Raw genomic sequence first — 27,162 nt, 5'->3', positions numbered from 1 at the left:
AAAACTGTCCATGCATTTTGTGAAGTGTGTGGAGGAGCCCATGAGCCAAATTCTGTGAGGAGTATAAACAGTAAATGCAAGCTTGATGGTTTTGTTACTGTTTTGTTACTGTTTCCTCTTGGTTGAACAGTGATTGCATGAGTTGATGAAGTGTTTCTGGGAGGAATACTTGTGTCAAATTCTGTGCTCGCTAAAGTGGAAGCACTACATTGCATATTCTCAACAAAAAAAAGTGCTATAATGTTATTTTAACAGTGCCAGCAGCTCTTCTGAAACGAGGAACAGCCTGGCATATACCAGGCTTGAATTTAAAGCACCCACAAAATGACTTAACATTATGTTGTGTTTGATTTTCCTTTGACCCTCTCTTTATTTGCACCTAGCCCTTGAGAGAATGTGTCCTCAAACAGAGGATTAAACCCACACCCAGAGATACTCATCTGTCAGTAAAAAAATCTCTGGAGAAAACTTTGGTCAGTGTGGCAGCAGTGTGCTGAATTGTCTTAACAAAAAATCACCGTTTCAAGCCTGGCTCTTATGTGAGGTCTCTTCTTTGTGTTCAGGTGCTGAGTACTTCTAAAAATTTTCTTTGTCCTCCCTTCCCTGGGCATTCTGTGGAACTCCAGAGGTAATTCTCTCTCTGGCAGTAATGAAGTTCACCAGTGTCAGTGAATCCCATGTGCACTGGGAAGATTCCCTGGATGATACGTGTTGCAATTGCAAATTGGAACTCATTAAGTCAAACTAATATTTAGCCTTCATATAGAGAAATCAGCATGAATTCTTCTGTTCTGGAAGGCACTGGGAGAATGCCACTTGCAGAGTGGGTCATTTATAGTGCAAATATCCGTTTTTCCCACTTCCCCTTTCCTGGGTTTCCAAGAGGTACTTGAGGGAGAATGGAGCACAATCAGCATTCCATTCATGCAGCTCTAGTGTGCTCCCAGGGAACTTTGTTCTCTGCTAAGGGTGACTGCAGCTCTATATTAAGACAAAAAACTGAATTTAATTCCACTTTGATCAAAGCCACGATTGTCAAAACAAAAGTGTTTTGCAGGCAATTATGATACAAAGACTTCTAAAATAGACAAGAGTCAAAATTCTTTTCCTGAGTTAAATTGATGTTGAAGATAAGTTTCTCTGTTATGCTTCCTCCACTGAAATCTAATACTCGTGTGCTGAACCCTAACATGTTTCTATGACAATATCCTTAAGGCATGACCCCTTATCTCCCAGCTGGGGATTGGTGAGGAGCTCTGAGAGAGTTGGACATCCATTGCTTCAAAGCTTCCTACCTTCCCTCAGCATTCAAGTCCAGCTGTGTAAAATCTAATATCAGCTACTTCCCTTGAAAATTTCCTTCTACTGGCAAGTTGTGTGGTTCCAGATAATGCTTAAGATGCAAATCTTTTAATGGAACCATTTCCTAAACTTGAAAAGATTCTAGAATCATAGGCTAGAAATTACCACACTTTAGTCTGACACACCTAACCCAGGCCAGATGATTTCACCAAATAGTTTCCAAAGCTAACGTGATGATTTTTGGCTGCTCTGTGGAATATCTGTCATAATTAACGTATTGGAATCTCTGTGTGTTAGTGGATATGTATTTCAAAAAACAACCAGAGCAGCAGCTTGCACAGCTGTTCAGGAGACTGAATAGAATTTTGCTTCTCCTCCTGTTCAGAGTTTACGTAATGCTGGAAGCAGCTGAAATGTGGAAAAATGGCTGTTTACTTAGACTCACTTGTCAAGTTACCAAGGTTAAATATACTGGAGAAAAACTGAGAAGCTGCTTTTATAAAACTTCTAAAGATTACAGATTCAATTTTTTTTTAATATTAGCTTAAAGAGGTTTACATTTAAAGTAATACAGGGACTTTGCTGAATAAGTAGTTCTTAATATTAAAAGGCAGTTAAGAACTTGAATCTTCCCTAACACACATAAGGCTAAAATTAACTTTGGAGATTCACAGCTCATTTTCAGTCTGACATACTTTAGATAATTCCCCTTGAGTTTAATTTCCAAAGTAAATTTAAATAATGAATAATCACTTGCAATGGTATTTCAAGGGTGGAATTTATGCAAATGGAAAATAAATAAGATATTTGAAAAAGCACAGATTGGATTGAACCATTGACCAGCGGGATTTTTCTTTTTAAGTTTCTGAAAGCTCTGTGGAAAATATATTGCTCTTCAGCCCATTTAGAAAATGTCCTATTTACAGTCAAAATCACTTAGCTTCAGAAATAATGTGAATTTTAAAAAAATCGATCTCTCATTTTGCCACTGTTCTGATGGAATATCTGAACTATCTCAAGCATGAATCTTTCCTAGTAAGTATAATGTGTAGTGCCTTTGATTATATTATCATTTTAACGGTTCAAATTTGCTGCTTTGGACATCAGGCTGACTCTCTTTGGCTTTATAGATCTAAAAAATAGTTCTTAAGGTGTATCTCGTGAATTAAAGTATCCCTAAATTACAGGTAAGTAATAAGATTGTAAATTGGATAAATACGCTTCAGTGATAAGAGTAGATTAGAAAAAAAAATCTGTTTTTCCACATTGACAAATCAAAGTATTATCCCTTGATCTAGGTTGTAATGAGCTTCCTGATCAGCAGTTCATTATTATTTCACTATAAAAGTTATTACTTTAAAAAGTCATTTAAAAAAAATTCAAACTGTATCAAGCTAAGTGCCACACCTGCTCATAAACACTCACCATTTTTATTCCTTCCAGTCTCGTTTTCTTGGAAAAAATGCATTTCACACATCATGTGAAGAGTGGTTGAGAGGCTGGTGAGGAAAAGGAAGCTCTTCTGCAAGTGCTTTTGAAAGCACAAAGTAGGCTTTAACTATATAGAGAAGTATTCCATTCCCCTGATGCAGAATACTTTGCTGAGAATTTGTCCTGGATACTTAAATCCTGGAGAAGGAAATAAACTTGGATGTTTGCTCCCAAAACCTCTGGGCTGTTTTCCCATGTGCTGTTGAACTCCCTGAGTCTCATCTGCTTTGCTTCCTGTCTTTGAAAAAGCTGAGTTGAAAACTCTGCCTTATTTGCTGTTGGAAATGTGTTGGTAAACTGTGGTGGAGCAGAACCTTGTGTGGAATTTCTGAATTTATATTAAATACCTGCAGTTTCACTGCTGCTTGATGATGGTGCTGTTACACACAATGTAAGAAGAAATGATTATTTGGTCACTTGTTTGGAATGAGCTGTGGGTAACAAATGGCAGAGTTCACTTAAGTACTATGGAAAAATATTGACTCAGCAGCCAGCTAACAGTGCAATTCATGTGTTATTTTGTGTTATTTTGTGACCTGCTTAGCTATTTCCATGCTTGGCTTCCTGGTTGTTTTTTTGCGGGGGGGCAAGCACATGACCTGACTGTAGCTGACAGCTGCAGTTCTCTTGTTCACCAAAAGCTTTGAGTCAGTTTTTAACAAGTCCTTTACACTTTAAAGGCTAAGCCACCACTGCTGTCACACTCTGAAAGGTGTCAGAGAAAGGAAAATATGTATCAAAACAGTTCTTGTGTTTTGTTCTGAAAGCACTCCAAGCTTTTCACCCCTGCAGGTAGGTGTTTCAGCTCTGCTGTGGAGTGCTGCTTCAGGATCTGTTGATCCATCCAAGTGATGCTGCCTTTGAGTTAAAACTCCTAAATATGTTGGAATCTGGCAGAAAGGAAGTGGTCACACATCCTGCAGAGTCCTGGACACTCAGGGTTCTACAGTTACAGTCTGGAGAAGGTATAATAACTTCATGCTCATAGTCTAATCTGTGGTTAGTACAAAGGATGTGTAAAAGCCTTCAAAACCTTATGGGAAAGAGATAGGGTGAATTTCTGGGGGATTGATTAAAAAAAACATATCCAGTGAGAAGCCAGAGGTTGCTTAGAGATCAGAATGAGGTGTTTCCATATTGTTGGGCAGTCTGTGCTGCCCAAGGACTTCCCATAAATCACTTTCAGTCAGAGTCCAGAATCTGGAGCCCAGAATTGAGGGGATATTTGTTGTAACCAGGCTTGCTTTTGCTTTGAACTTGGTTTGGAGTCAGTATGTTCCTGGAGGGAGGCCAGGGATGGAATCTTTAAGCTCTTGCTTTCTGAATGTAAAATGAATCTTCCGAGAATATGCAAGGAAAGCTGTTAATTAGCTCAAGTTGAAATTAATTACAGGTTGGTCTTAAATGGTCTATTTCCTTTTCTCCCAAGTGAATTTGTCTTGCAGTTTTTTCATGTAGTTTAAAAATACTGTGCATGTATTCTAAATTAAGAACTAGGATGTTGAGCTGAATTATTTAACACTTTATTTCGTTTTTGTGATAGAGTTAAGACAGGTCAGGTTAGCAGCTCATGTAAAATATTAAGTAAGGCCTGTTACAGGTAGTTTAATAATTTGACTTTCTCACAGTCAAACTGCAGCTGGTTTCAGCCATCAGCAGTCAGTCAGTGTGTGAGATCAGAGCCCTGCCAGGGGCCCACTGGTGCTGGTGGCAGCGTGGCTGGGAGGACAGCCTGGCATCCTCTGGGCTCCACTCCAGCAGCGCTGCCAAAAGAGCACCAGCCAGCAGTGGGCCATCACAATTTGAGATCAGCTCTCAAGTTCTTGGCTTTTCTCTGCATGGCTTTTGCTCAAGTTATGCTGATTTCAGCCCAGTTCACAAAGTTTTTCAGCTTGTGACCTTTTTCTTCTAAGGGTCAGAGAAATATCACCAAAATGTGGTTTCCCACTGTAGCTGAGCTGATGCACCAGGCCACCCTAGGGACAGAGGCTGGGCCAGAGCTGTCCTGGAGAAAAGGAAGATAAATTCCTTGTCAAGCCCATTTCCTTACTGGGTGCCCTTAGGTGCTCATCCCCTGTGCTGTGGGTGAGCTGCTGGCAGCTGGCTGCAGGAAACAGGAGTCAGCAGGGCATCTGGCACTGGGGCTGCACTCTGGGAGCCCTCAATTCCGTTGGGAAATAATTAGGGATCTGCAGTTTGAAAAATGCAGAAGCTGCTTGTTGTAACACTGAATGAAGGGGCCATTAGAAACCTGATTCAGCAGCCTTCAGGTATTATTTAGCAGGGCAAAGTACTTGCAGATTGCACTTAATGGTTTGGAGTTGTGCATTCTGTGAGTTGCTTTGGCATAAAGGGGGCTCTATCCTTGCTTCAGAAAAATGAAAATTAAAAATTTCTACGTTGTATGCTGGAACAATCACATGTGAATGGACTGGCTGCCTGTCTTGCTTTGTGTTCATGTATAAAACTTCATGTTTGAGCATTTTCTATCTTGGATTTCTCTTGGATTTTATTTTATTATAATTAGTTTTGGGTTCTATATATATGCAAATTTGAAAATAAAAATATAACTGGGCTACCAGCTTTATCTCTGGCAACAGCAGAGGGATTGTGGGAGGGAGCAAAGAGAAGCTACTCTTTTGCATTAAAAATGAATTTTTATTTAAACTGTTTTAATTATTCTCAATTATACATGTTTGGGCTCTCTTAAATAACTGTTTCAAGGTTTTGTCACAGATTGATGAAGTTAAATATCTAAATCTGTAGGGTTATGGATTACTGGATAATTACAGCTGTTTTCATTTGGTTGGTATTTATGCTCTTATAACTTGAGTACAGTTGCTTTTTGGAATATATGCAGATCAATTTGTGCAGGAGTTGAAAGCTGCACTGCAAACCTCACCATCTCAGCCTGTCTGATAACTTTCTGCCGTGCCCACTGCTGCTGTAGTATTAGATCATATCTCTGTGACAAGAACAGATCTCATTTTGTGAAAATCAGTATTTCCCTGGTGATGGTCATGGTGGCAACGTGCCACTTAGAGTTGTTTATGCCACGGCAGAAGGGAGCAGCTTCCTGATGAGAGCACTTCCTTTCTTGTGTGCATTGTGTCCCTTTGTTTAGTGTAAAATTCAAATGCCACAGACATTAGGTCCAGTTCAGGCATACCAGGCAGCAGGAGCCTTTCCAGAGGATGTTTTTTTCAGGTTATTTCATTCAGTGTGTGAATTATACTGTATAATTTGCAAAACTGTTTTTGCTGTGCAATTCATTGGCTTGTAGATAAGTTCTTCATTACTGAATTCAAGGCACTATGAAATTACTTCTTTCTATTGAAGTGTTTCATGGTGTGTGTGGTGCAGCCACCGAAGTTGTAATGAACAAGATTTAAAGCAATTTCACTTGAACTTGTTTGTTCTGTGTTGACTAAGCCAATTCATGCTTTTGTTTGCTTTTCTTTGCTGTAAAGGAGCGTGAAGAACAAAGAACTGATTGTCTATAATCTCTGACATTTAATTTCTTTTTAGGGAAGAATCAAATGACTCTTGACTATTTTTTTATTATTATTATTATTATTATTGGCTTATCTTTTGAAGCTAGGTGGTGTTTTCTGTCTGTGTTTTATTGGGGTGCAGAAGCTGTACCATGCCAGTGATGGATCTTGTGCTGGTATTACCTGGTTATTGAGATATCTGAATGATGAATTTGGATTTTTATTCTGTCTCTTAATGAGAAGCTCGGATCTGGATTGCACCATGAGACCTCTCAAGGTGGTGCTGCCTTTCAGGCAGTGGCCAAGGGCAGTATCTGCCTCCAGGGGAGGGGATAGGAATGAGATAAACATATGGTAACACTCTCTTGGGATACTCTCTCATCCTCCAGCGATGTGTCTTGACAGCCCTTCTGGTCCAGAATGTGCCGTTGTCAGGAATAACATCTCATGTGCTTGATTTCTTGTGCTCCCAATCCTTTCTGGAGCCCCGTGAACTCTGTGCTGACACCCTCCAGCAGGAGCTGGTGCTTCGTGACACTCTGTCAGGAGATGGATCCTTTCCCTGGAGCCTGGCAGAGCGTGCTCAGCCTCGCACCTCCTGCTCCTCGTGTCAGCAGAGGCAGCCCAGCCTGGCTCAGGCCTTCCCAGGTCTGCCAGGTACCTCCCTCAGGTCATAAATTACTCATTTTCATGGTGCTGCTCTTAGTTAGTTCAGTAGTTTATGATTTCACATGAGGAATTGCTGCTCTGTACTCTTGGTTTTCCGCCATCAGTTTTTTTTACCTTTTTGAGAGTCTCCTGATACATCAGACATGGATGGAAGGTATTTTTTGTTACACTTCCTAGCTTGAGATAGCTAGTGTGCAAGCTCCAGACAAAAATCATGCTGCATTTTGCTGGCATTCCATTGACTTTAGTGAACAGTCAAAACTTATTAATTTGTTTGCTTAACATAATATGGCTGCTTTCTACCTGGCTGTTGATATTTTGGTGATCCAAAAGCCAAACCAAGGCATTGTTATTTATCTATTTATTTAATTTTGTGTTCTTCTGCTGAAGCTCACTGTACTGACAGTCCTGGAAGAGGGAGATCACTGGTGCAGTGCTGAGAGGCCAATTGCCTCTGGGCCAAATGAAAACCTGGTGGGTGAAGTCTGAGGCAATGAAGTCAAACCTGTTCCACTGAACCTTCATGGGGGGGGGTAAAGTCTGGAGAGTTTTTTCCTTGTGCTGGTACAAGTCTTTAACCTCTCAGGCAATGGTTTAATGAGGAATTCTGCACCCACACTGTAGCAGTGCTGTAGTCATCCTGTCCTCCTCCACTCATAAATTAGATTTTGTCTGCACAGTAATAATTTTATTTAAAATAGCCTAACATACTCCAGATGTTAAACACGTTGTAACAGACCTTCTTATTGAAAGTGTCTGTGATTCTAAGACCAAACAAGTGACGAATACTAATTATAGGACTCATAAAAGTGAGGCTTAAGCGTGGTACAATAGAGCAGCAAGGAATATTTGACTGTTCTAAAAATAGATCCTCAGTGGACACAGTGAGATTGCAGCTGAATTGTAAAAAACTGACTGCAGAGGAACCAAACACGCAATTTTGTTAACTGGAAAAGGAAAAAGGGGAAGCCAAGCACCAAATTCTGCTTTCAGTGTGACAATACCCCGTGCCTGTGAAATGCCTGTTGGCAGCACAGAGCAGTGCTTGTGATTGTTCAGCTGCTGTAGGACAAGGAATGGTAATTAAAGAAACGGTAGGACAAGCTTAATGATTTACAGTTGTTTTTATGTGTGTCTCTTAAAAAAATTTCACAGGGAGATATGTTCCTGTGTTATGTAAAGGGCTGTGTATTGCCAGTGTTGCACAGAATTAGGAAGTGCTTGGGAATAGCTCCCATTCCTCAGTAATCACATGTCGGTCTCCAGGCACTGAAGCTTTCCTGGCCTGTCGCCAGCCTTTGCTGTGATGCTCTTTTGGAGGTCAGGTTCTTCTCCAGAGTGCTTTAACCTTGAGCCAAAACAGTCGTGTCCTGTGCAATTGGGGTCAGAAGCCAAGTTTCCTCTCAGAGGAACTACTGAAGTTGACTTTAATTGCAGGGCACATTCTGTCAGACAAAGTGTTGTGCCCGGAGCTACGTGGCTTCTGGGCCAGACTGATTTCCATCTGTCTTGCTGGGAACACGGGCAGGGCAGGCATTTTTCTCTGAATATAAATAGTGTCACAAATGTGTTTGATACAAACAAGTTACAGTGACATTGCAGGTCCATCTGGGATTGCTGTGGCCCCCACGAGGCCAGGTAAGGGCTCTGTGGGGTGAAGAGGAGCTTGGAGCAGCCCAGCTGTGAAGTCTGTCCTCGGTATTCCACCTTCAGTCTAGACCAGAGCAATGCCAGTTGTTTTCTAACCAGCAATTTGATCTTGGTCTCTCAGTCATAAGCCAGCCTAACCTGAATGGTCAGGCTTTCCCAGCTTACTCCAAAGGAAAGGCAGATTAAAATGATTTTATTTGCATTCAGCATGGTTGTTGGGTTTTCTGTCCTTAACCTTTTGTTTTTCTTGAGGAAGGAGTGGTACTTGCCCAACTTCTCTATTCCAGCTTCTCGTTTTAGAGGTTTGTGTTTCAGGGTTGTGCAGAGGCTGCAGTTGAAGTTTGTCTTGCTCACTCTTCAGTGGAGGGGCACTTGGGCACTTTGGGCTCTCTGGACTTCCCAAAGGGAGGAGGAGAATTAAGGATTCTCTTGTGTGTGCCTGGAAGGCAAAACAGGTGTAACTCAAATTCCTACACAGGCTGTCCACTTTCTCCTCTGTCCTGCCCTCACATTAAGGTGTCTTCTGAAGATGGACATTTAGGTTCCCATACAAGAATCAATTATTACACAATTCCACCCGTGCAAATTTATTTAAGCAAACCACAGATGACTCAGATCTGTTTTAGAGTAACCACTCTTCAAATTAAAGTCATGTTGAGGCATGTCTGTGGTTACTGAAGATCATCTTTTACAGATAGAAGATGGAATGTTAACCCTTTTCTTCAGGTTGCATCCTTTATCCCAAATTTATTCTACCTGCTGAATTGGTGTACCTTTTGCCATCAAAACTTTGAATAAAATTGCATTAAATCATCAAAACTTTAATTTTTATCTGGAAGAAGATGGAATCTGTGTGTAGCAGAGTGGTTTTCAAGTAGTCCTGAGCCAGTTCCTTCCAGTGTCATTCCATGCAACAGGAGGCCACTGTAATTTTGCTGGTAAAACTTCTCTGAACACTTTTCTGAAATGAAAATGCCCAGATGTTGAATGGAAGGGAGCACTGGGAGGGATAGAGTAGAAAGAGCCTGCATGGGTGGCTTGACTGGTCCCACCCTGATGAGAATTGAGGTTTCTGTGTCTGGCTGTTTCCTTCTGCTGCAGAAAGAGGCTCTTTGCTTGTTCTGCTAAGTTGGTGACCACAGCTGAATAACCCAGCAGTGAACTACCAGTAAAATTCCACTTACCTAGAACAGAACCTCTGCTGAATCTCCTGCTTTATTTATAAGGCCTAAATTATTTTAATGAAATATTAAAGTATTAAAATAACTTCAGGCATGCTTGAAAACCCTGAACACTGAGGCTGAGATTCTTTAGCTCTGTAGCCAACACATTTATGCTGCCATACAGAGGGAGTTTGCTGCAGACCTTCCTGTCCCCCAGAAACTCCTTTTTCTGCTCCTGTTTTTGCCTTTGCTTCTATCCCCTTCCTTACTTTTGGTTTTGGGCAGTCTTAAGTGAATCTGTGCTATTTTTAGTATAACTCAGATTTGTCAAGAATGCTTAATGAACATATGTTGTCAAGTATTTCCTTGGACAGGCTGAGAGTTTTACTGATATTTAATTGCAGGTGCTGTCTAAATGGAGCATTTTTTCAATAAGCTGCCTCTGAAATCCTCTTGATTTCTGATTTGTGTGCTGGTAGAAAAACAAGCATTTCTTTGCTTCACATTTATTTTGCAGAGAATGTAATCTAAAATTCTGAAATGTGTGTAAACTTTTTAAATCACTACAAGGAAATGTGCTTTCCCCCCCCTGAAATTGTTACTATCTTTTTGGTAGTAGGCAGGGTTTGATGTTAATTTAACAGCAGTAGAAAATCAGTTCTAAATCCTGCTCCTGAAAGTGAGGCTAATATGCATAATCCCATCTAGTTGATTCTTAGCCTGAATTTTTCCAAAACATTCTGTGCAAACAGAGGTGAATTTGTTGCTGTGTCCTGTAATTGACAACTGAGATAATGTCCCAAAGTCCTCATGGTTTGGGGTCGTGTTTTGTGCAATAAGAATGTTTTGGTTTCAGTAGGACTCCTGCTTTCTCTGTGTGATGACCTTAAAGGAAAGAAGTTTAAACACAAGCAAGACAAACTAAAATGGGTACCAAATTTTGGGAAGATGGTGTGGATGCTGTGCTGAGTTTCCTTGGAGATGTGTCCAGTTTCAGGGACATTTTGCAGTGACCTGGAGGATGCAATGAGCAGTGTGGTATTTTCAGGGCAGTGCTGGGTTAATGGTTGGACTCAATGGTCTTTAAGTCTTTTCCAACCAGAATGAGTTTATGATTCCAAGTGCATTCCACCTCAAAGCCAGGTTACAAGAACTGGCCTGCAGGGTTGCCTTTAGAGCTGTTTAAAATGCCAAGCTATGCATTTGGTCTGGATTTGGAATGTAATTAAAGTCAATAAGTGATCAACACTGTAACCATGGAAATGCTGCCTGAACCACAGAGAGGAACAGAAATGCCAGTATTTGTGTGTTGGTGCAGTTGCTTTCTCTTGGAAGTGCTTTGTAGCAGTTCAACACATGAAAGGTCCTGCTATCAGAAATCCAGGGTGGTGTGTGATGTGTAAGCAGCACTCTGTGAGCTGCAGTTTCCTTTATAACACCATTTCAGTGATATTTCATTATTTTTGTGTGTATCAGCTATGGTTTTGCCTGAAATTTAACATGAAGCTGTTCCTTTTGCACTGCAGAAAACTTGGAAAAGATAAAATAGGTGTGAAGTAGCCTGGATTGTGTCTGCAGAGCTGTGTGGAGATAAAGCTCTGTTCTGGCTCTGTTCTGAAAGGTTGTTTTGCTTCCCCATGCACATCCCTGGTGTTCTGGATGAGTGGTGGTAAGTGCTGTTTGAAGCCAGGAACCGAGAAAAAAATTGTCTCTACATTTTTATGGCCTCAGAGTAACTTAGCGGAGCCAAAGCACAAGGAGAACTTCTGTGCTGTTTCCTGTCTCCATAGAGATTTTAAATTTACTGAATCAAAGCCCTTCATGCAAGATCACAAAGCAGTTATTGAATTTGAGTTTAGTCTGTATACTGGGTTATTTTGTAGTGGTTATGGGCAAAGTCCTCATTGTTTTCAGGAATTTGCAGAGTGGATGTGAAGCTGAGAGGTTTCTTGCTGTGTTTTTCTAGGATTTGAGCAGCAAATTGCCTGCTTGGCACGTGGGTAGGGCTGTTAACCTGTTTGGTAGAAGAAATAGATATTGTTTGTTCAGTGGTGACATCCACTGAAGACAGGATCACTTTAACAGGTAGAGTCTATTTGAAATGTGCAAGAAACTTAACTGGGTATTTACTTAACTTGAAAGTACTGTGGGCTTCTAGTACAGCTTCTAATATGTAAAAATGGACAGAGCAGAGTTACCCTCTTCTTTTTATAGGAAGTAATAAAATCTGAGGCTTTATATAGTTAAGCTAGGGATGAATTTAAATGTGTTGGAATAAATCTGCTCATCCTTTCTTCCTCTTTCTTTATGGACATTCACAAGGCACAAGTGGGTTGTTCATAGCAGTGTAGAGCCTGAAATCCTTTCCAGTGAAACCTGACTATATCAAGAGAACCCCTTAAACAAGTATAGGCACCAAGAGAAGATGAGGACAAGTAGAGATTATGCTTTTCTGTACACTTAATAAAACCTTTTCTTCCATGCAGGACTCTTGAGTGCCAGAGGAGCTGTTGAGGGCAAGAATTAATGGCTTTGGTAAATGCCAGGAAAAGAAATGTTTTCTTATTCACCTCATTTTCCTCAACTCCTGCTTTCATGGAGAATTGCTCAGGAATTTCATTTCCATTCCACAGAAGGAGAGGTGAGCTGAGGAGGCTCAATTTGCTGGCTGCTAAGCCAGTTTTTCTTTCAGATGCTTTCTTGAGACAAGGATTCTGAAAAGAACAAGTCCTTGTAGCACTTCATGATTGAACAAAGCCCAAGGAAGCCCTGGTGGTGTTAACGAAAAGGTTTTGCAATGACCTTCAGTGTTTGTTGGGTGTAAGAGCAGCTTAGAGCACAGGTTATTTAACATCTGTGGGTGTTGGGAGCCCAGGGAGTGCCTAGAGACTCTGCAGGGTTCTGTAAAGCCTGGGAGGTCAGGTCAGGACTCATTCAGTGTGGGAAGTCTCCCTGGATCTTCTGAGAAGAAGAGATGCAAACCTGGGCTGTAAATTTGAGCATCACTTCAGTGCAGTGTCATAAATACAGCGTTTGAAGAATCTGAATATCATGCTGCAGTAAGTTTTTGAACCATTGACAATTTCTCTTCCCAGATACTCAACCTGAAAGCTCTGATCTCTGCCTTGGAGAACATCCAAGGTTGTTTTCAAAGATTGCTTCTCTTGCTGTTTGAGAAATAATTAACCTTCAATTACAACTCATGAACAACATCTGTGTAAAGTAGGTTCTTGTTAGTACTTGTCTGATTTGTATAATAATGTGTTTGTGTGGTATATTAAAAAAAAAAAAGACAAATCCCAGAACTTCAAAAACAAAAAAGCCATTGTAATTGTAGTCTAAGGATTTGATGCATAATTATATAAAACCTTTACAGCCTCCTTTATGAAAATTTTAGACTAACTCCATTGTTTATGAACTTTAAGGTAGGAAAGCAAAGCAGAAGAAGCTGGGTCATTTTGCCAATTACTTGGGAATGCTTTGCTTTAGAAGACTGGATATGAACAGTGCTGTAAACTTACACTCTTAATGCACTAAAAATCAATTAGAAAGTTCCAGGTCACTTCTTACACTCATGTAGTAAATAGGAACTCTTTAGCCTCTAAAACGGAGCAGAATGTTTGTCTTACTGATATTGACTTGTCCTGTTGATTTTTCGGTGTAACTTAGAGAAGCGTTATTTATTTTATCTTGGGTACACTTAATAGGCATCATTAATACTGAGATGGCCAAATTTCATTGTACCAGGGAGCAGAACAGAGGGTGGAGACAATCTATTGTGTGTTTGAATGACTTGTGCCATTCCAGAATAAAATGCTTGTTTTGGACTGTAATGGAGGGGAGGATACAAGAGGAGCAAAGTAAAATAAGCTCAGGATGCAGTTGTAGAAAAGTGTGATGGGAAGAAAGGAGAATTGTGCAAATTTTGTTTTCCTGTAGCTTAGAGTAAGGGTCCACTCTCATTTGCCAGGAGAATGTCAGCTCTCATTTTGGGAATCCTTTGGAATGCATCCCAGCACACGGAGCAGCTGTGCCCTCAGATCTGCCTGCAGAGCCAGCTCTCTGCTCCTCACACCCTGCCCATGGACAGCTCTGCTTGGAAAGGCAGGATTTTCCTCTCTTCTGTGGAATTCTGCTCTGCATGGAGTGGAAGAGCTTTTTCCTGTTGCAAAATGAATGTATTTAAACAAAGGTATATTTGAGTGTGGGGCATTGGGATTTAGTTTCTCTTTTAACAAACCAAGATGAAACAGAGCCTTCCTTTTTAATGAATGCTTACTGCCTGCTTCATCTGTCTTAATCCTTAAAATCTCTGCAGTAGCTCTCCTTCAGGTGAAGAGTTATAATTTTTAATTCAAATTGCTTCCACACAAGGTATTTCCTGATGTACTTTCTAATTGCTTATTCCAGTTCAGTGATAAATTGTTAAGCAAACATTTTGTTTGTTGATCTTGCTCTGATAGCCAGCAGTTCACCATTGGTGAATCTTGCTGGAAAAGCTATAGTGTATTTGTTCTAGTTCTATTTGAACACTTTTAAAGTAGAAATTGCAATGGAAGGCTTAAATTCTTTTTTTTTTCCCTTTTAAAGTAAGTCATAGTGTTCTTTACACTCTGACTGATCATATCTTGATGGCATAGACTGTGCTGAGATGTACAGAGAAGTCAAAGGACTGTTAAACAACCTCATATTTGTTGAGGACCAGAAATGGTACATAAAGGAAATTTTTGTTTAGATGATAGCCAACCATTCATGGACAGGTTGTCTGTAGTCCCCACAAGCCTCAGCTGTGGTCTGTGTAACTAAAGCCTTCTCCATCTTTTCCAGAGAGAGTTCTAGAACTGAGTGCTTGCCAAGCAGCCTTTGTTTCCCAGCAATAAGAGAATAACTCCTCTCTTTGTAAATGAGAACATTTAATGAAGTGAAAACACAACAGAGAGAAAAACCACTTAAGCCTCCTGAGCAAGGGCTGCTGTGGAGAGCTGCTCTGAGGGGAAGGTCCCTGCACCAAGGCAAGGGGAGCAGGGCCTGCCTGGGACCCTGAATGTGTCCTTGGAGTGTGGAGGTGTTTGAGGGTCCCCAGGATGAGGGAAGAGATGAGAATCTTGACTCCATGTTTCAGAAGGCTGTATTTTATGATAGTATATTATATTAAAAGAAAATGATATACTAAAACGATACTAAAGAAAGAGAAAGGAGACATCAGAAGGCTAGAAGAGAATGAATAACAAAATCTTGTGACTGACCAGAGAGTCTGACACAGCTGGACCAAGTAAAAATAATCCACATGGAACCAATCAAAGATGCACCTGTTGGTAAACCACCTTCAGACCACATTCCACAGCAATCAGATAGTTATTGTTTACATTTCTTTTTTTTTTCCTGAGGCTTTGCAGCTTCTCAGGAGAAAAATCCTCGCGAAAGGATTTTCATGAACTATGTCAGTGACACTTGGAGGACTTGTCCCTGCAGAGCTGGTTTCACAGAGGAGTCTCTTTCCAGAGAGCTGACTGCCTGTGTGTTAAAGATGTTTGTGCTTCCCCAACGTGCAGTTTGCTTCACGTTCCCTCTTCCCAGTGCCTGGGAGTGTTACCTTACCAAAACCCCTATTTCTGGAGCTCTTTGAGGTGTATCCACTGGAACCATCTGCTCTCTTGCCTGCACGCCCCCGAGCTGATCACTCCCATGTGAGCTAACATCCCTCAGAGCCATGGAGATCACACTGCTTTGTTCAAGTCTCACGATTTTTATGCTGCTTTGAACAAGTGTCATGATTTTTATACATATGTATGGCTTGTGAAGGGAGTGATGGAGAGCTCTGAACAGCAGAATACAGGGCATGAGAAGTTATTTGCTGATCTGTGAGAGTTCATCCAGAATTGTTTCTTTTCAAGTTCAGCTGCCAAGAATTTGAAAGCTCTTGGTTGCCCTGCTGTGGGTTACTGCTTTTCCTATTGATCTGCAGTGCTCTAATGCAAAGGGAGGAGGGGATACAGTGATATAGAGATATAATCTCTATGTGCAGCATCCCAAAAAACTCCCTTCCTTTTCAAACCAGGACATGCAGGAATCATCAGGCTCCTGGCATGCAGCCTCTGGAGCCAGGGCAGCATCCTGCCTGAGTGACCCTTCTTGTTTCTTGTGTTTGTGAATAATTCAGAAACTCCACACACTGGAAGTGGATAGGGGAGCACAGTGAACTTTGCTATGCACTTGGATGTTGGTACCCACACATGGTTAGGCTCTGCAGGCAGAAATTAAAATTAGAACTGAGTGCTGCAGAAGAGATTGGACTGCCAGGATGAATCTGTTCATGGCTTGAGGTGCCCTTGGAGAATGTGCTGCTGCTCTTGGAATGTTGCTTGGCCAGTAATTTTGGACAGAAAGCATCAGAAAGAAATAAAACATCTTAACAGCTTGATTCATGCCATTGAGCTGTTAAAGCACTCAATATGCTTAATTTCCTAAATGGTAATTGAAATTCCTCTCTATTTCACCAGGTTAAAATTTCTGTTTGGAGGATTCACCTACTAGAGCAGCACAGCATAAGATTACTTGGAATAATTTTTTTTTTCCTCTTTAAAGTGTACAAGTTAGTTTTGAGTTATTTAATGGAAATACTAAATAATCTCTGTCCTGGAAGGCAGGAGACTGGGAATATATTAATCTGGCCAGAGAAGCTGAGTAATTTTATTTGCATGAATGACTGACTCTCCCTACTGAGGACTGAGCACATGCTTATTATCAAGGTATTTTATTAACCCTAGGCATGGTTTGAGAAGCAAAAAGCCAAAAATCTTTGAAAACTGGGTTGGGGGTCATACCTAAGTGCTGTTTTAAAGGTGGTATTTTGAAAGGAACTTGTTATTCCTGATACTAGAATTCCAAAATCTAAGACTGTGGCAGCAAGTACAATTCCCTTGGCTATGAACAACGACTGCAATGGGTTTAAAATAATCTGACTTCTGAATTGCTTTCATGTCTTCACACTCAGCTGAAATACTAGCAAGGATAAAAGTGGAATAAATCCTGTTATTTTGACTCTACTCTGAGCATGAGTTGCTAAGGGAAGCAGTTGGAAAAGCAGCTTTATTACAGTGCTATTTTGGTTGAAATTATGCTTGTCAGTGCTCTTGCTGTTAACGTGCATTAAGAAAGTTAAATTTGTGGTTCAAGCTGCTTCACCAGACTGTTTTTCTTGATGCACAATGCAGCTTCTAATGGATCAGAGTACACAAATGCTCCAGAGGCTGGTGGGAAATGTAAAAGTACATTATTGAGAAACTGCAGAATTGCAGGCTCAAAATCACTTTTTATAAGGTCTGTACACAGGTGTCTCAGCCACAGAAGTGTTGTGACTTCATGTCAAGCCCAGCAGCAGCTGCAGAGTTTTGGGGACGAGCACATCTGTGCTTTTGATTTGTGCTCTCTGTCAGTCTCCACACACCCTGTGTGTTAAATGTGACAGTGACAGTGTCATGCCCTTGAAACTCCATTCCTGGGTGCATTTAGTGCTACAGCAGCAGGACTTCACTCCTGCATGGAGCCCTTCAGGATTTTCTGCAGCTGCTCCTCTTTTGAGGAACTAATTGTCTTTGATTGTATCTGTACAGTGAAATTGGAACACTGAGACAAAGGTATGGAATATCTGATTTTATTTGTGAAGAGAGACCTATCTGTCCAGGCTTCACCACAGTGCTGTCATACAAGGAAGGAGCAATATTTTATAATAAACTCTGCTTTATCAGCCTGCTGGAGGAACACTGCATAATGCAGTTCAGTTATTTCCTGTCTGCAAAGCTGGATTTGAGACAAAATTTCTGGTTCAAAACACTTCAATAATGCAGCAAAATCCCTTCAGTTCTCTTGGAAAATAAAAGCAGTGTTTGATCTTTCTTTAATTTTCTCGTGCTCCTTGAATAGCTCCAGTCCTGGCCATGCATGTGCTGCTCTGACTCACGTGGCTCTTGCTGTGTTGTACCACAAATTACAGGTTTTCTTCCTGTGCTGTGTAGGTTTGTGGTGAAAGATCTGTCAGTGTCCTGTAGCCTTTTGCAGCTTTTTCCTGCCCCCTCTGCACTGTGAAAGTGCAGTTTGTCCCTGGTGGAAGGCAGAGTTGTGCTTGAATCAGATTGAATCTTTTGACGTGGCCGTGGTTTGCTCTGATCACCTTTTATTCCATCCAGGCTGTGCTGAGAAATGGTGCATTACAAGGATGTGTTGGCAGTGGGACATAAAGAAATAAAATCTGATTTAAGAGCCCAGTAAATTTGACTGTGAACAGTTTTCTGTGTGTATGTTCTTTAGAGAGAAAGAATCCTGAGTTGCTGTTAATCTCTTGGAAACCTTCAAGTTTTGTGGTTTTTTTGCTTTTCTGTGATTATTCAGCTTGCCAGCTTTTGGCAGATAATTATTTCATTTTCTTCTGAATTAAACATTCAATTCAGTCTTGCCATTTAAAACAACATATTCTTCTTGGGCATTTTTTTGTTCACAGTTCAGGAGCAGGTAATGCTCTGAATTGCAAACATTCACAGGGCAAACATGAAGTGTTTAAGAGGACTGAGACGAGAAAAGTGTCAATATGTGCAATGAAGGAGAATTGCAAAAGCTTTGGCTGTTCAGATGGGGGAAACTCATCATCCTAAGATAAAAAAGACTGAAAAAAGTGAGAAAAATAGACACCTACCTATTAGATACCTGCCTGTTAGATACCTACTGCCCTTGCTGTCCTGTCTATAAAATAATTGTAACATAAGGTCCTCAAAATAAAAGTATTAAATGAAGCAATCTGAAAATGAGAAATGCTTCTAAATTCTGCTTCTTCTAGAAGTGTTTTCTTTTTCTGACTTCAACTACAGTCATTGCAGTTAAAATAGGGATTAATTGATGAAGAATGCTGAGATTTTTTCAGGGAGAGGGCTGAGATACTGATGAGCAACTAAAATGTATAACCTTCTGTCCAGAACAAGAGCCTTGTAAAAGAAATAAAGCTTCTTTGCCATCCCAACAGTGCTGACTATTGTGTTACAGCACCAATGCTCTGTCCCTGCTGTTGTGCCCCCATCTCAGAGCCCAGGAATGATTGCTGTCCTTCAGTCAGACCCAGGCAGCTGTGCACAGATGGGCTCTGCAGCAGGGACTGCGTGTGACCCCTTCTCTGGCTGCACTTCTCTGCCTTTCACAGCAGCTTTATGAACTTGGGACAGTCATGCTGCAAAAATGGTTTAAAAATATGCACAAGGGGGAAAAAAGCTGACACTGTTCTAGTGCCTTACACCACTGTCACCATAGAAACACTGCCTTCAAACTAGGTTTGAACACTGGTAATAAACGGAAGTATTTTAATTGTTCTAAAGGGAGAATTAAGAGACCTTTTCTGTTCCAGCCCCACCACTGCATACTTTGTGCAGCTGCTGCTTGTTTTGTTCCCCACCCTCTCCCTCGTGGTGCTGCAGCTGTTTTCAGAGTAGTTGAAATCATCTAAAAGGACAGAGTGGATATTTTACCTCTTTAAAAGAGTTGTTTCATGATGCTCTCTCAGATTTACTTTATCTAAGCTTCTTTCTTCTGCATTGGGACATCTTGCAAAATCCTACCTCTTCATCAAAGCCAATGAGATTCTGATAGTAGCAAAAATTGAGGGAAAGCAGGCTAAAGAATTAGTTGCTTCACTACTACTCCATGAGGAAAAAAAAAAAGCCAAAGAGAAGCAGAGATACATCAGAGACTCTGGAAGAAAAAGAAAAAAATGAGAGCTCTCTTGTATTCTCCATCCACAGTGGTTTTAAAATTAAAATTCAACAAGTTTACTAGTGGGGATAACACCCATTTTCCTCTTATTTGTTTTACTGATCCCAAATCCTTAACTCTCCTGTCTGATTTAATACCATCTTCTCTGTGTGTCAAGTATTTAAGGGATGAAGTTATTTACATGACTGTGTTTTTTAACCAAAATCAAAGCTGTTGCTAGCTCTGCATTATTACAAAAAGTTTTACATTTTCAGAAGTGTGAAATGAGCTCATTGTATTAGACTGACTGTTGTTGGACAAAACTGGGAACTGATAAACTGCAGTGAAATCATTAGGAACACTCTGTGCCCAGGGAGCTTGAGAGCTCTATTAGCTTAAGAAATAGCTTTTGAATGTTTTTATTAGACCTTGGGGAGCTGTATGAAATCCCTCTAGACAGCTTGGTGAAACACCGGTAATTAGTAAGTGGGTTTTTTTAATCCAAGACATAATTGTTTTGTCTTGTGGTATTTTAAGACTGGAGGGTCTGATTTTCCTGTTATCAAGGGGGTTGTCATGGTACAGAATGAATAACTTCCTTTCCAGAGGGAGGGGAGGAATGGGTTATTTTGTGTGGTTTAAAAATTGCCTTACTGGCAAGGAACATATTAATAAATGGATTGTTTGGAATGCACTGGGACTCTTTGAGCTGTCATGTGGGTTCAGGAAGGCTCAGCCCCTTCCACGGAAGCTCTGAAGGGCACTGGGCCTCCAAATGCTGGAGGAGCTCTGCACACCCTCAGGAATTAATGGTGATGATTGTTCTCTTTCCATCGTGACAGGCATATGAAAGGAGGTTTCCTACGTGCCCTCTGATCCCCATGTTTGTAGCCAGTGACACTGTAAGTGAGTACAAGAGTGAGGATGAGGCCATCCACGTGATCGAGCGGCGCTGCAAGCTGGACATCGATGCACCACGGCTGCTGAAAAAGGTGAGGAGCTCTGAAGTGCCTGCTTTGTGCTTCTGGATACCCCTTCACCTGAATGCTGTGCTGTCTTGGTTTGACAAGACAGGTATCTGCTAAGGAAGGCAGGAACCTCCCCTGAAATGAAAAATGTAAACCTCCTCCCTCTGAATTATTGTAATTTTGAAATTAAAAGGTTCTCAGGCAAAGTTATGGGAATAGGAATAACAGTTCTTTACTAGAAAAACTAAAAATAAAAATGTAATAGTACAAACAAAAAAATTACTGATGGAGTGAGAACAGGAGCTGCCCCCCTGTGTGTCAGGGGGTGGCACAGCCCCATCCCATGGGGGCTCAGCCCTCCTGCAGTGCCAGCTGTGCTGCTGCTGCAGCAGGGATCCTGCACAAGGGGGGAGTTTTCCGCTGCAGCTCCAGGGCTGCTGCAGATGGGCCTGGGCTCCCTCTGGCAATGCAGGGCAGCAGAAAGCTGCTCCTCTGGCAATGCAGTGGGCAAAGGCCGCTGTGCTGCTCCAGGCTCAGATTGGATCCAGGTAGGAATGCTTGGCTCCTCCCCTGGGCGCAGCATCTCCCCATGGGATGCTGGAATTGGATCAGCCCTGCAGGGACACTCACTGGCCATGGACAGAAGATAATTAATAGTTAATGGCCCATTAAACAAAGAGATCTCCTGGAAGGAGGGTTGGTTGTGGAAGAGATAAAGAAAAAACTGCCCAATGAACAGCAGAGAACTGTTCCTCCTCTAACAGATAGGAATAGAATACCTAGAATACCCCAACATAAAACATGTACCTTAACAGAATCTGTGCCTCTTCCCCAGATTGCAGGAGTGGACTATGTCTACTTTGTCCAGAAGAACTCTCTGAACAGGAGAGAAAGGACTCTGCACATAGAAGCCTACAATGAAACCTTCTCCAACAGAGTCATCATCAATGAGCACTGCTCCTACACAGTGAGTAACAACAGGCCCTTGCTGGGGCTGCAGATGGAGCCAAGGTTCAGGTTGTTCCTGACTTTTGCCTTGCAAGAAAAAATAACCAACATGTGGGAAATGAATTTGTAGAGAATGTATGCAAACCTTGAGATAAGAAATGCTGACTTAGAAATGCCATGGAATAGGACAGACATTGTTGAGAGAGAAATGGAACTAGCAACAAGTTTCAAAGGATGGCCTTGCAAATAAAACTGGATACTTTGGTGAAATAGAACTATGAAAGATGCATTGTAGTAGGACTCACAAAGGGTAATTTTAGATCGGCTTTAAAGCATTTACAGCATGGTGTGGCAAAAGCTGATAGGCCAAGAAATGCTTATAGTGTATTGCAATTAGAAAAGAGTTGGCTTCTGATTGTGATGGTATGAATTATAACATTTGTATTGTCTCACCCTTCACATGAGACTGAAAATAAGTAAAAGTTTTTAAAGCATCTCTCAGTTACCTCATCTCTGGGTCAGAAAAGATCTTAATCCAGCACCAACACACTGCCCTGAGTGATAATTGTTAGTCTTAAATGTAAAACACTTGCCTCAAAAACTGAGACATGTTTGGCACCCTCTTGCATGAGCATCTTCTCAGAGAGCAGAACACAACATAATTTGCTGTGTTTGACAGCTCTGTTTAGGCAAATCTGTGCTTTGTAGCAGCAGTGTGGGACTTGGTGAGGCTGTTGACACCCTGACAGAACTGCCAGAGGAAAGTTCAGCTGATTTGCCTTCTTCTCAGCTCAGACAGGAGTTCACTGAGTCAGCTCTGTGTTTTAACCTACCTTTTTTCATTGTTCTTGGTCTTCGGTGCAAATGTTGATGCAGAGGAGTCTGGTGGCAGGCCTGCTGCTCTGCTCTGCTCATGGTTTATTTCTGAATGGCTCAGCCCACCCTCATGGGCTCTTACAACATGTACTGTAGCTGTAGAATTTCAAATTGATGTTAAAGGTCGGATCAGAGCTAACAAATGTGACTGATTTATCTGTATTGTAGCACTTTTTCTAGGTCATAACATTTTCTGTTGTGTTTAACCTGTGGTTAAAATATCACTTGGTGCCAAACCCACTTGACACTATTATCTAATATTTTTATAATTATTTCTGCTGTAACTTACAGAGTAAATTTAAGAGTACTCTTCCACTTAGCTGCAGTTTTTATGTGAAAGCTCTGTTTAAACAGGGGAAATGCTGTACAGAAAAGTGCATGTGGTAAATATGTACAAAACACAGCACTTCTCTATGCCCATTTGCTCTACTCAATTGAGAAATTAGGTAAATACAAAACCAGGTTTTTAATGGAAGAATAAATTATTTCTTAAAGTTCATTTTTATTAAAGGTTACTTATAACTGAATTTATGAAAATACAGGAAGATTCTTAAATGATGAGTTGTACTTACTGAGGCTGTACAAGCTATTCTTGTATCTCCCATTCCCTAATGCAGAAACAGAAAATGAAGGTAAAAGGTTTTTTTTTGCAGCTGTCTCCTCATAAAGTGTTAAATCTGTTCTTAGCCAAATTTAGCATGTTTTGAGGGGGAAGGGAACCCTAAGGCGTCAGGCCAGTTACATGCTCAGAAATCCAGCCTTTTGTGATGTTTTTGTAATGACAAATTCAAAGCCCAGCCTAGAAATTGCTTGAGCAAATCCATTTCAGCTGAAGAGAGTTTAAAGAACAGCTTTTTTGTATCAGTATCAGTCATAGAATTGTTTAGCTTGGAAAAGCCCTTTAAAATTGAGTCCAACTAAAAGTCTGTTTCAGGATCGTGTCAGTAAAGCAAGAGATAAGCTGAGAGGGAAGGTGTCAGCTGAGTGAGGAGTGTGCACATCTGTCTGTGGCATTATCATGGGAGAGCAAACTAAAACGGTTTTCATTCTACAGAATGCTGAAATACCTCCTAGGTCAGTGTGAGAACAGTGCTTTGGCTGTCCCTTGGGAACATGTTGGGGGTGCTGCCCCTGCCCTTGCTGCAGGGCTCAGCCTGGCTGAGCTGGCCCTGGGCTGTCAGCCACAGCAGAATTCCCTGTGGAGGTTTTTACTCTGTTCCACACACACCCTGCAGTCCCAGCCCTTATCTGGACTGAGGGACTGTAGAAATGTGCACTCCTCTGGCTCTTGGCTGGTGCGCTTGTGCTTCTCCACCCTCCCCTTTCTTGTTAAGACCAAAAAAAAATGGCTGTGGGACCAAAAGCTTCTCAGCTTTTTGTCCTTTGGTGTTGCCTCTTCCCAACTGTGAAGCAAGTGAAGCAAAATCCACTTTAATGTTTTTGATTGTGTGAACCTGTAAAACAAGAAACATTTCAAATATTGTAAGGGAGAAAAAAACCCTAAATGGATAACTGAACTGTATGATCTTCTGACTTGCAGGTTCATCCTGACAATGAAGATTGGACCTGTTTTGAACAGTCAGCAAGTCTAGATATCAAATCTTTTTTTGGTTTTGAAAGCACAGTGGAAAAGATTGCCATGAAGCAATACACCAGCAATATTAAAAAGGTGAGCCTGCAGTTGGGAAGGATGTGCCTGGCTCCAAGTTACCAAAAGTCAATGAGGCTGCTGCTAAGTAACAGGCTGCTCTGCTCAGAAACCTGGGCTGCTTTGCTGAGGGCCTGGGGCACTGTGTCTGTGTAGGGCTGTTCCACATGAAACCTTCAGAGATCTGGTCACTTAATTTTCAGGACAATCCTTTCTGTGTCTAAATGTGTGGGTTTTTCAGTAGCTGAAGTAAATTTTCTTTTTTGAAGGGAAAAGAAATAATAGAGTACTACCTGAAGCAGCTGGAGGAAGAAGGAATAACCTTTGTCCCTCGCTGGACTCCTCCTGTTGCATGTAAATCAGAGAGCAGCACATGCCACCCAAGGAGACCAGTGTCACCTGCCATTAATATCCCAGAGTCTGCCACAAAGGAGGGCTTGAGCAGCAAGGAGATCCTCAACACCTCCAGCAGCCCCTCGGAGCCCACGGCAGGAACACCCGATGGTATGGGGGGTCTGATGTGTTCTACTGGGAAGCTTTGGACTGGAGTGGCTCTCAGCACTGGGCACTTCTGGGCAGCTGAGGAGCTCCACATTGCTCCTGAGTTGGGGACATGCAGTGTTCAAGGGTGGGCTCACCAAGCAGTGACTCATGGCAGGGCTCAGGCAGCTGTTATGGGCTGAACTCGTGAGTAGAGATCAGGTATGAGCAGAAAAACTCTTTGCTGTTCATTGGGTTGCAAATGAACAGTCTGCTCTTATCCTGAAATTCAGGGGTGGGTGTAATTATAGGAATGATGGGGAGGAAACAGCTGGAACTTCCCTAGATAGTCTTCTGGGAATTTGGGAAAATTCTTGCACTGGGAGATCAAAACTTCTCTAAGTATTTCTAGAAGCAGCAATCCCAGTGGTGCTGTGGATTGATGAATCTGAGTAAACTGGCCAAATGCTTTTAACAAATGCCTGCTTTTGCTCCTTCCTTAGCTGCAGAAAGAGAATTTTATCTTCTTCTTGAAGATGACTGTGTTTGTTGCCTTGCTCATCTTTTCATTGATTCAAAGGAACCTTACTCAGTTCTGACTGTGCCGAACACAGCAGCCACTTTGGGACAGCAGCAAATCAAATCACGTGGTGTTTGGTCAGGTCAGGACCACTCTGATCACCTGTAATCTCTTTTTAGATAAGCTGGATGCAGACTACATCAAGAGGTACCTGGGGGACCTGACCCCGATGCAGGAGAGCTGCCTCATCCGCCTGCGGCAGTGGCTCCAGGAGACACACAAAGGCAAGGTGAGCTCCTGGGGTGTCCCCTGGCTCAGAGAGAGTGACACACGGTGGGCCTGAGGAAATGCCCTGCCACACCCTCCTGGGGCTGACTCTTTCTGCTAAGTGGCTCTCTATCATCAAAACCTACATTTAAGCAGTGGCAATAGGAGGAGTTCATTGTGACTGTCCAGCTGACTTTGCAGCTGTGGTGCTTCAATAATTAGCTGGAAAACCTCTCAGACTGTCAGTTAAACTGCCTCAGGGGAATAGCATCAGTTTTATAAGTCTTCCTGGTTTCTACAATGACCTTATTTTTATATTTGTTTGTTTGGGCCAAAGATCATAGTCTTAAATACTGAAACACTGGTAGGAGTGGAGCACTGATAGCAAGGCTGGGGTTTTTCCAGTGCCTTGTGATTTGCATGTGTGTCTCAGCTTCCTCTAACTTAACAATAAAACACAGTCTGTGTTCTGTCCTGATTTATTTAAATTGGACTGGCTTGGTATGGTCATGCAGGTGGAATTGATTACATTAGAGTTCATGAAATTTTTATATCCCTTATGGAGGTAGCTGCAGTGCCTGACAGGGCTCATGATTTTGTTTCAAAGGCTGATTTTCTTGAGTAACTCCCAGTGTTACACACCATCCTCATGCATTGGCGCAGGGCTGCACATTTTTCAGCTTCAATTGTTCGGCTTTCTGTTCTTGTTTCAAACCTTGAATACAAAATTTGGTTTGGTTTTGTTAATAGATCCCAAAGGATGAGCACATTTTAAGATTCCTGCGTGCCAGGGACTTCAACATCGACAAAGCAAGAGAGATCCTTTGCCAGTCACTGACGTGGCGTAAGCAGCACCAGGTGGATTATATTCTGGACACCTGGAATCCTCCCCAGGTGCTCCAGGATTACTATGCAGGAGGCTGGCATCACCATGACAAAGGTATGGTTTCAGTACAAAACATGTATTGAGCAGCCTTTTTACCCTTTGAATCAAAGGTGATAGTTGTCCCTCTCTTAACTAGAGGTGGCTGGTTAGAACTTCTAGAGACATTTAAATTGATAGAATGTTTTGAGTTGAAAGGGAATTTAAAATAATCTTGTTCCATCCCCCTGCAATGAGCAGGGACCCCTTCCACTAGACCAGGTTGCTCAGAGCCCTGTCCAACCTGGCCTTGAACATTTCAGGGGCATCCACAGCTTCTTTGGGCAGCCTGTTCCAGTGCCTTGCCAGCCCTTAGGGGCTGGAGGCAGAGTCCTGGATCAGAGTCTTTCTGACTAATACTGACATACTTAAATCTGCTTTGCCAGGAGCTTAAAAAAAGTGATTAATTGCACTTCTGTAGTGCTCTGAGATACTTAGAAGGGTGTTAGGCAAATGCTGAGTGTGCTCTTTCAGTGATTAAAAGGTGTTTGTAAATAAGTATATCTTCGTAATCAATTTATTTCTGATGTTGCATAAGTCTGCTGATGGCATAAATGAATATTTATTTGGTATTACAATCAGCTTAATGATGAGAAGTGGAATGTTGCAAAAACATCAAATAGAGCAGGTTTGTTTAAGAAGAGAAGCAGCTTTGGCTGAATTCCCTTTGTGCTGTGAGCCACAGCCTGCCACACTCCCCTGTCCCTCTGCTTTATCGTGCACTGATCTCATCCTAATACATACACAGAAATGAAACACGTTGGAATTTGTGCCTTGAGGCAAGCTGGGCTCTTCAGATAAGGAAATGATCTCTTACTGTGAGCGATCTGGGCTCTGATTGAGTCTTTTCCCACCAGGCACCATTGTTTCTGCTCAGCTCTTCCTTTTCCAAGCAGCATATGAAACAGGGCAGGATGCTGTCAGCAGTGGTGGCCAGGAGACAGGGAGAACACAGCAGAAGTTTAATCACAGAGCTTGAATGGCTCTTCCCTGCTGCTCTGGGTTTGACAGACCTCAAACTGAGAAAATGGA

At 41.7% G+C, this 27,162-nt stretch overlaps 1 protein-coding gene across 2 annotated transcripts in view; it reads left to right on the top strand.

Moving 5' to 3' along the window:
• The window catches only part of SEC14L1 (SEC14 like lipid binding 1), a 41,451-nt gene that overhangs the window by 1,802 nt on the left and 12,487 nt on the right, over window positions 1–27,162 (top strand). The window contains exons 2-8 of one of the 2 annotated variants that reach the window (XM_031059938.1): window positions 20,344–20,493; window positions 21,305–21,436; window positions 23,834–23,962; window positions 24,211–24,445; window positions 25,121–25,230; window positions 25,959–26,066; window positions 26,112–26,148. In XM_031059938.1, coding sequence (XP_030915798.1) covers window positions 20,344–20,493; window positions 21,305–21,436; window positions 23,834–23,962; window positions 24,211–24,445; window positions 25,121–25,230; window positions 25,959–26,066; window positions 26,112–26,148 — 901 coding nt within the window. Of the gene's footprint in view, window positions 1–20,343; window positions 20,494–21,304; window positions 21,437–23,833; window positions 23,963–24,210; window positions 24,446–25,120; window positions 25,231–25,958; window positions 26,149–27,162 lie in introns of both variants that reach the window. The other variant, XM_005424546.3, reaches the window with a different exon arrangement.

Source organism: Geospiza fortis, unplaced genomic scaffold, assembly GCF_000277835.1.
Source record: "Geospiza fortis unplaced genomic scaffold, GeoFor_1.0 scaffold244, whole genome shotgun sequence".
Taxonomy (NCBI): Eukaryota; Metazoa; Chordata; class Aves; order Passeriformes; family Thraupidae; genus Geospiza; species Geospiza fortis.
The sequence above is the reverse complement of the archived record's forward strand: the minus strand, read 5'-3'. Positions and strand labels throughout refer to the sequence as shown.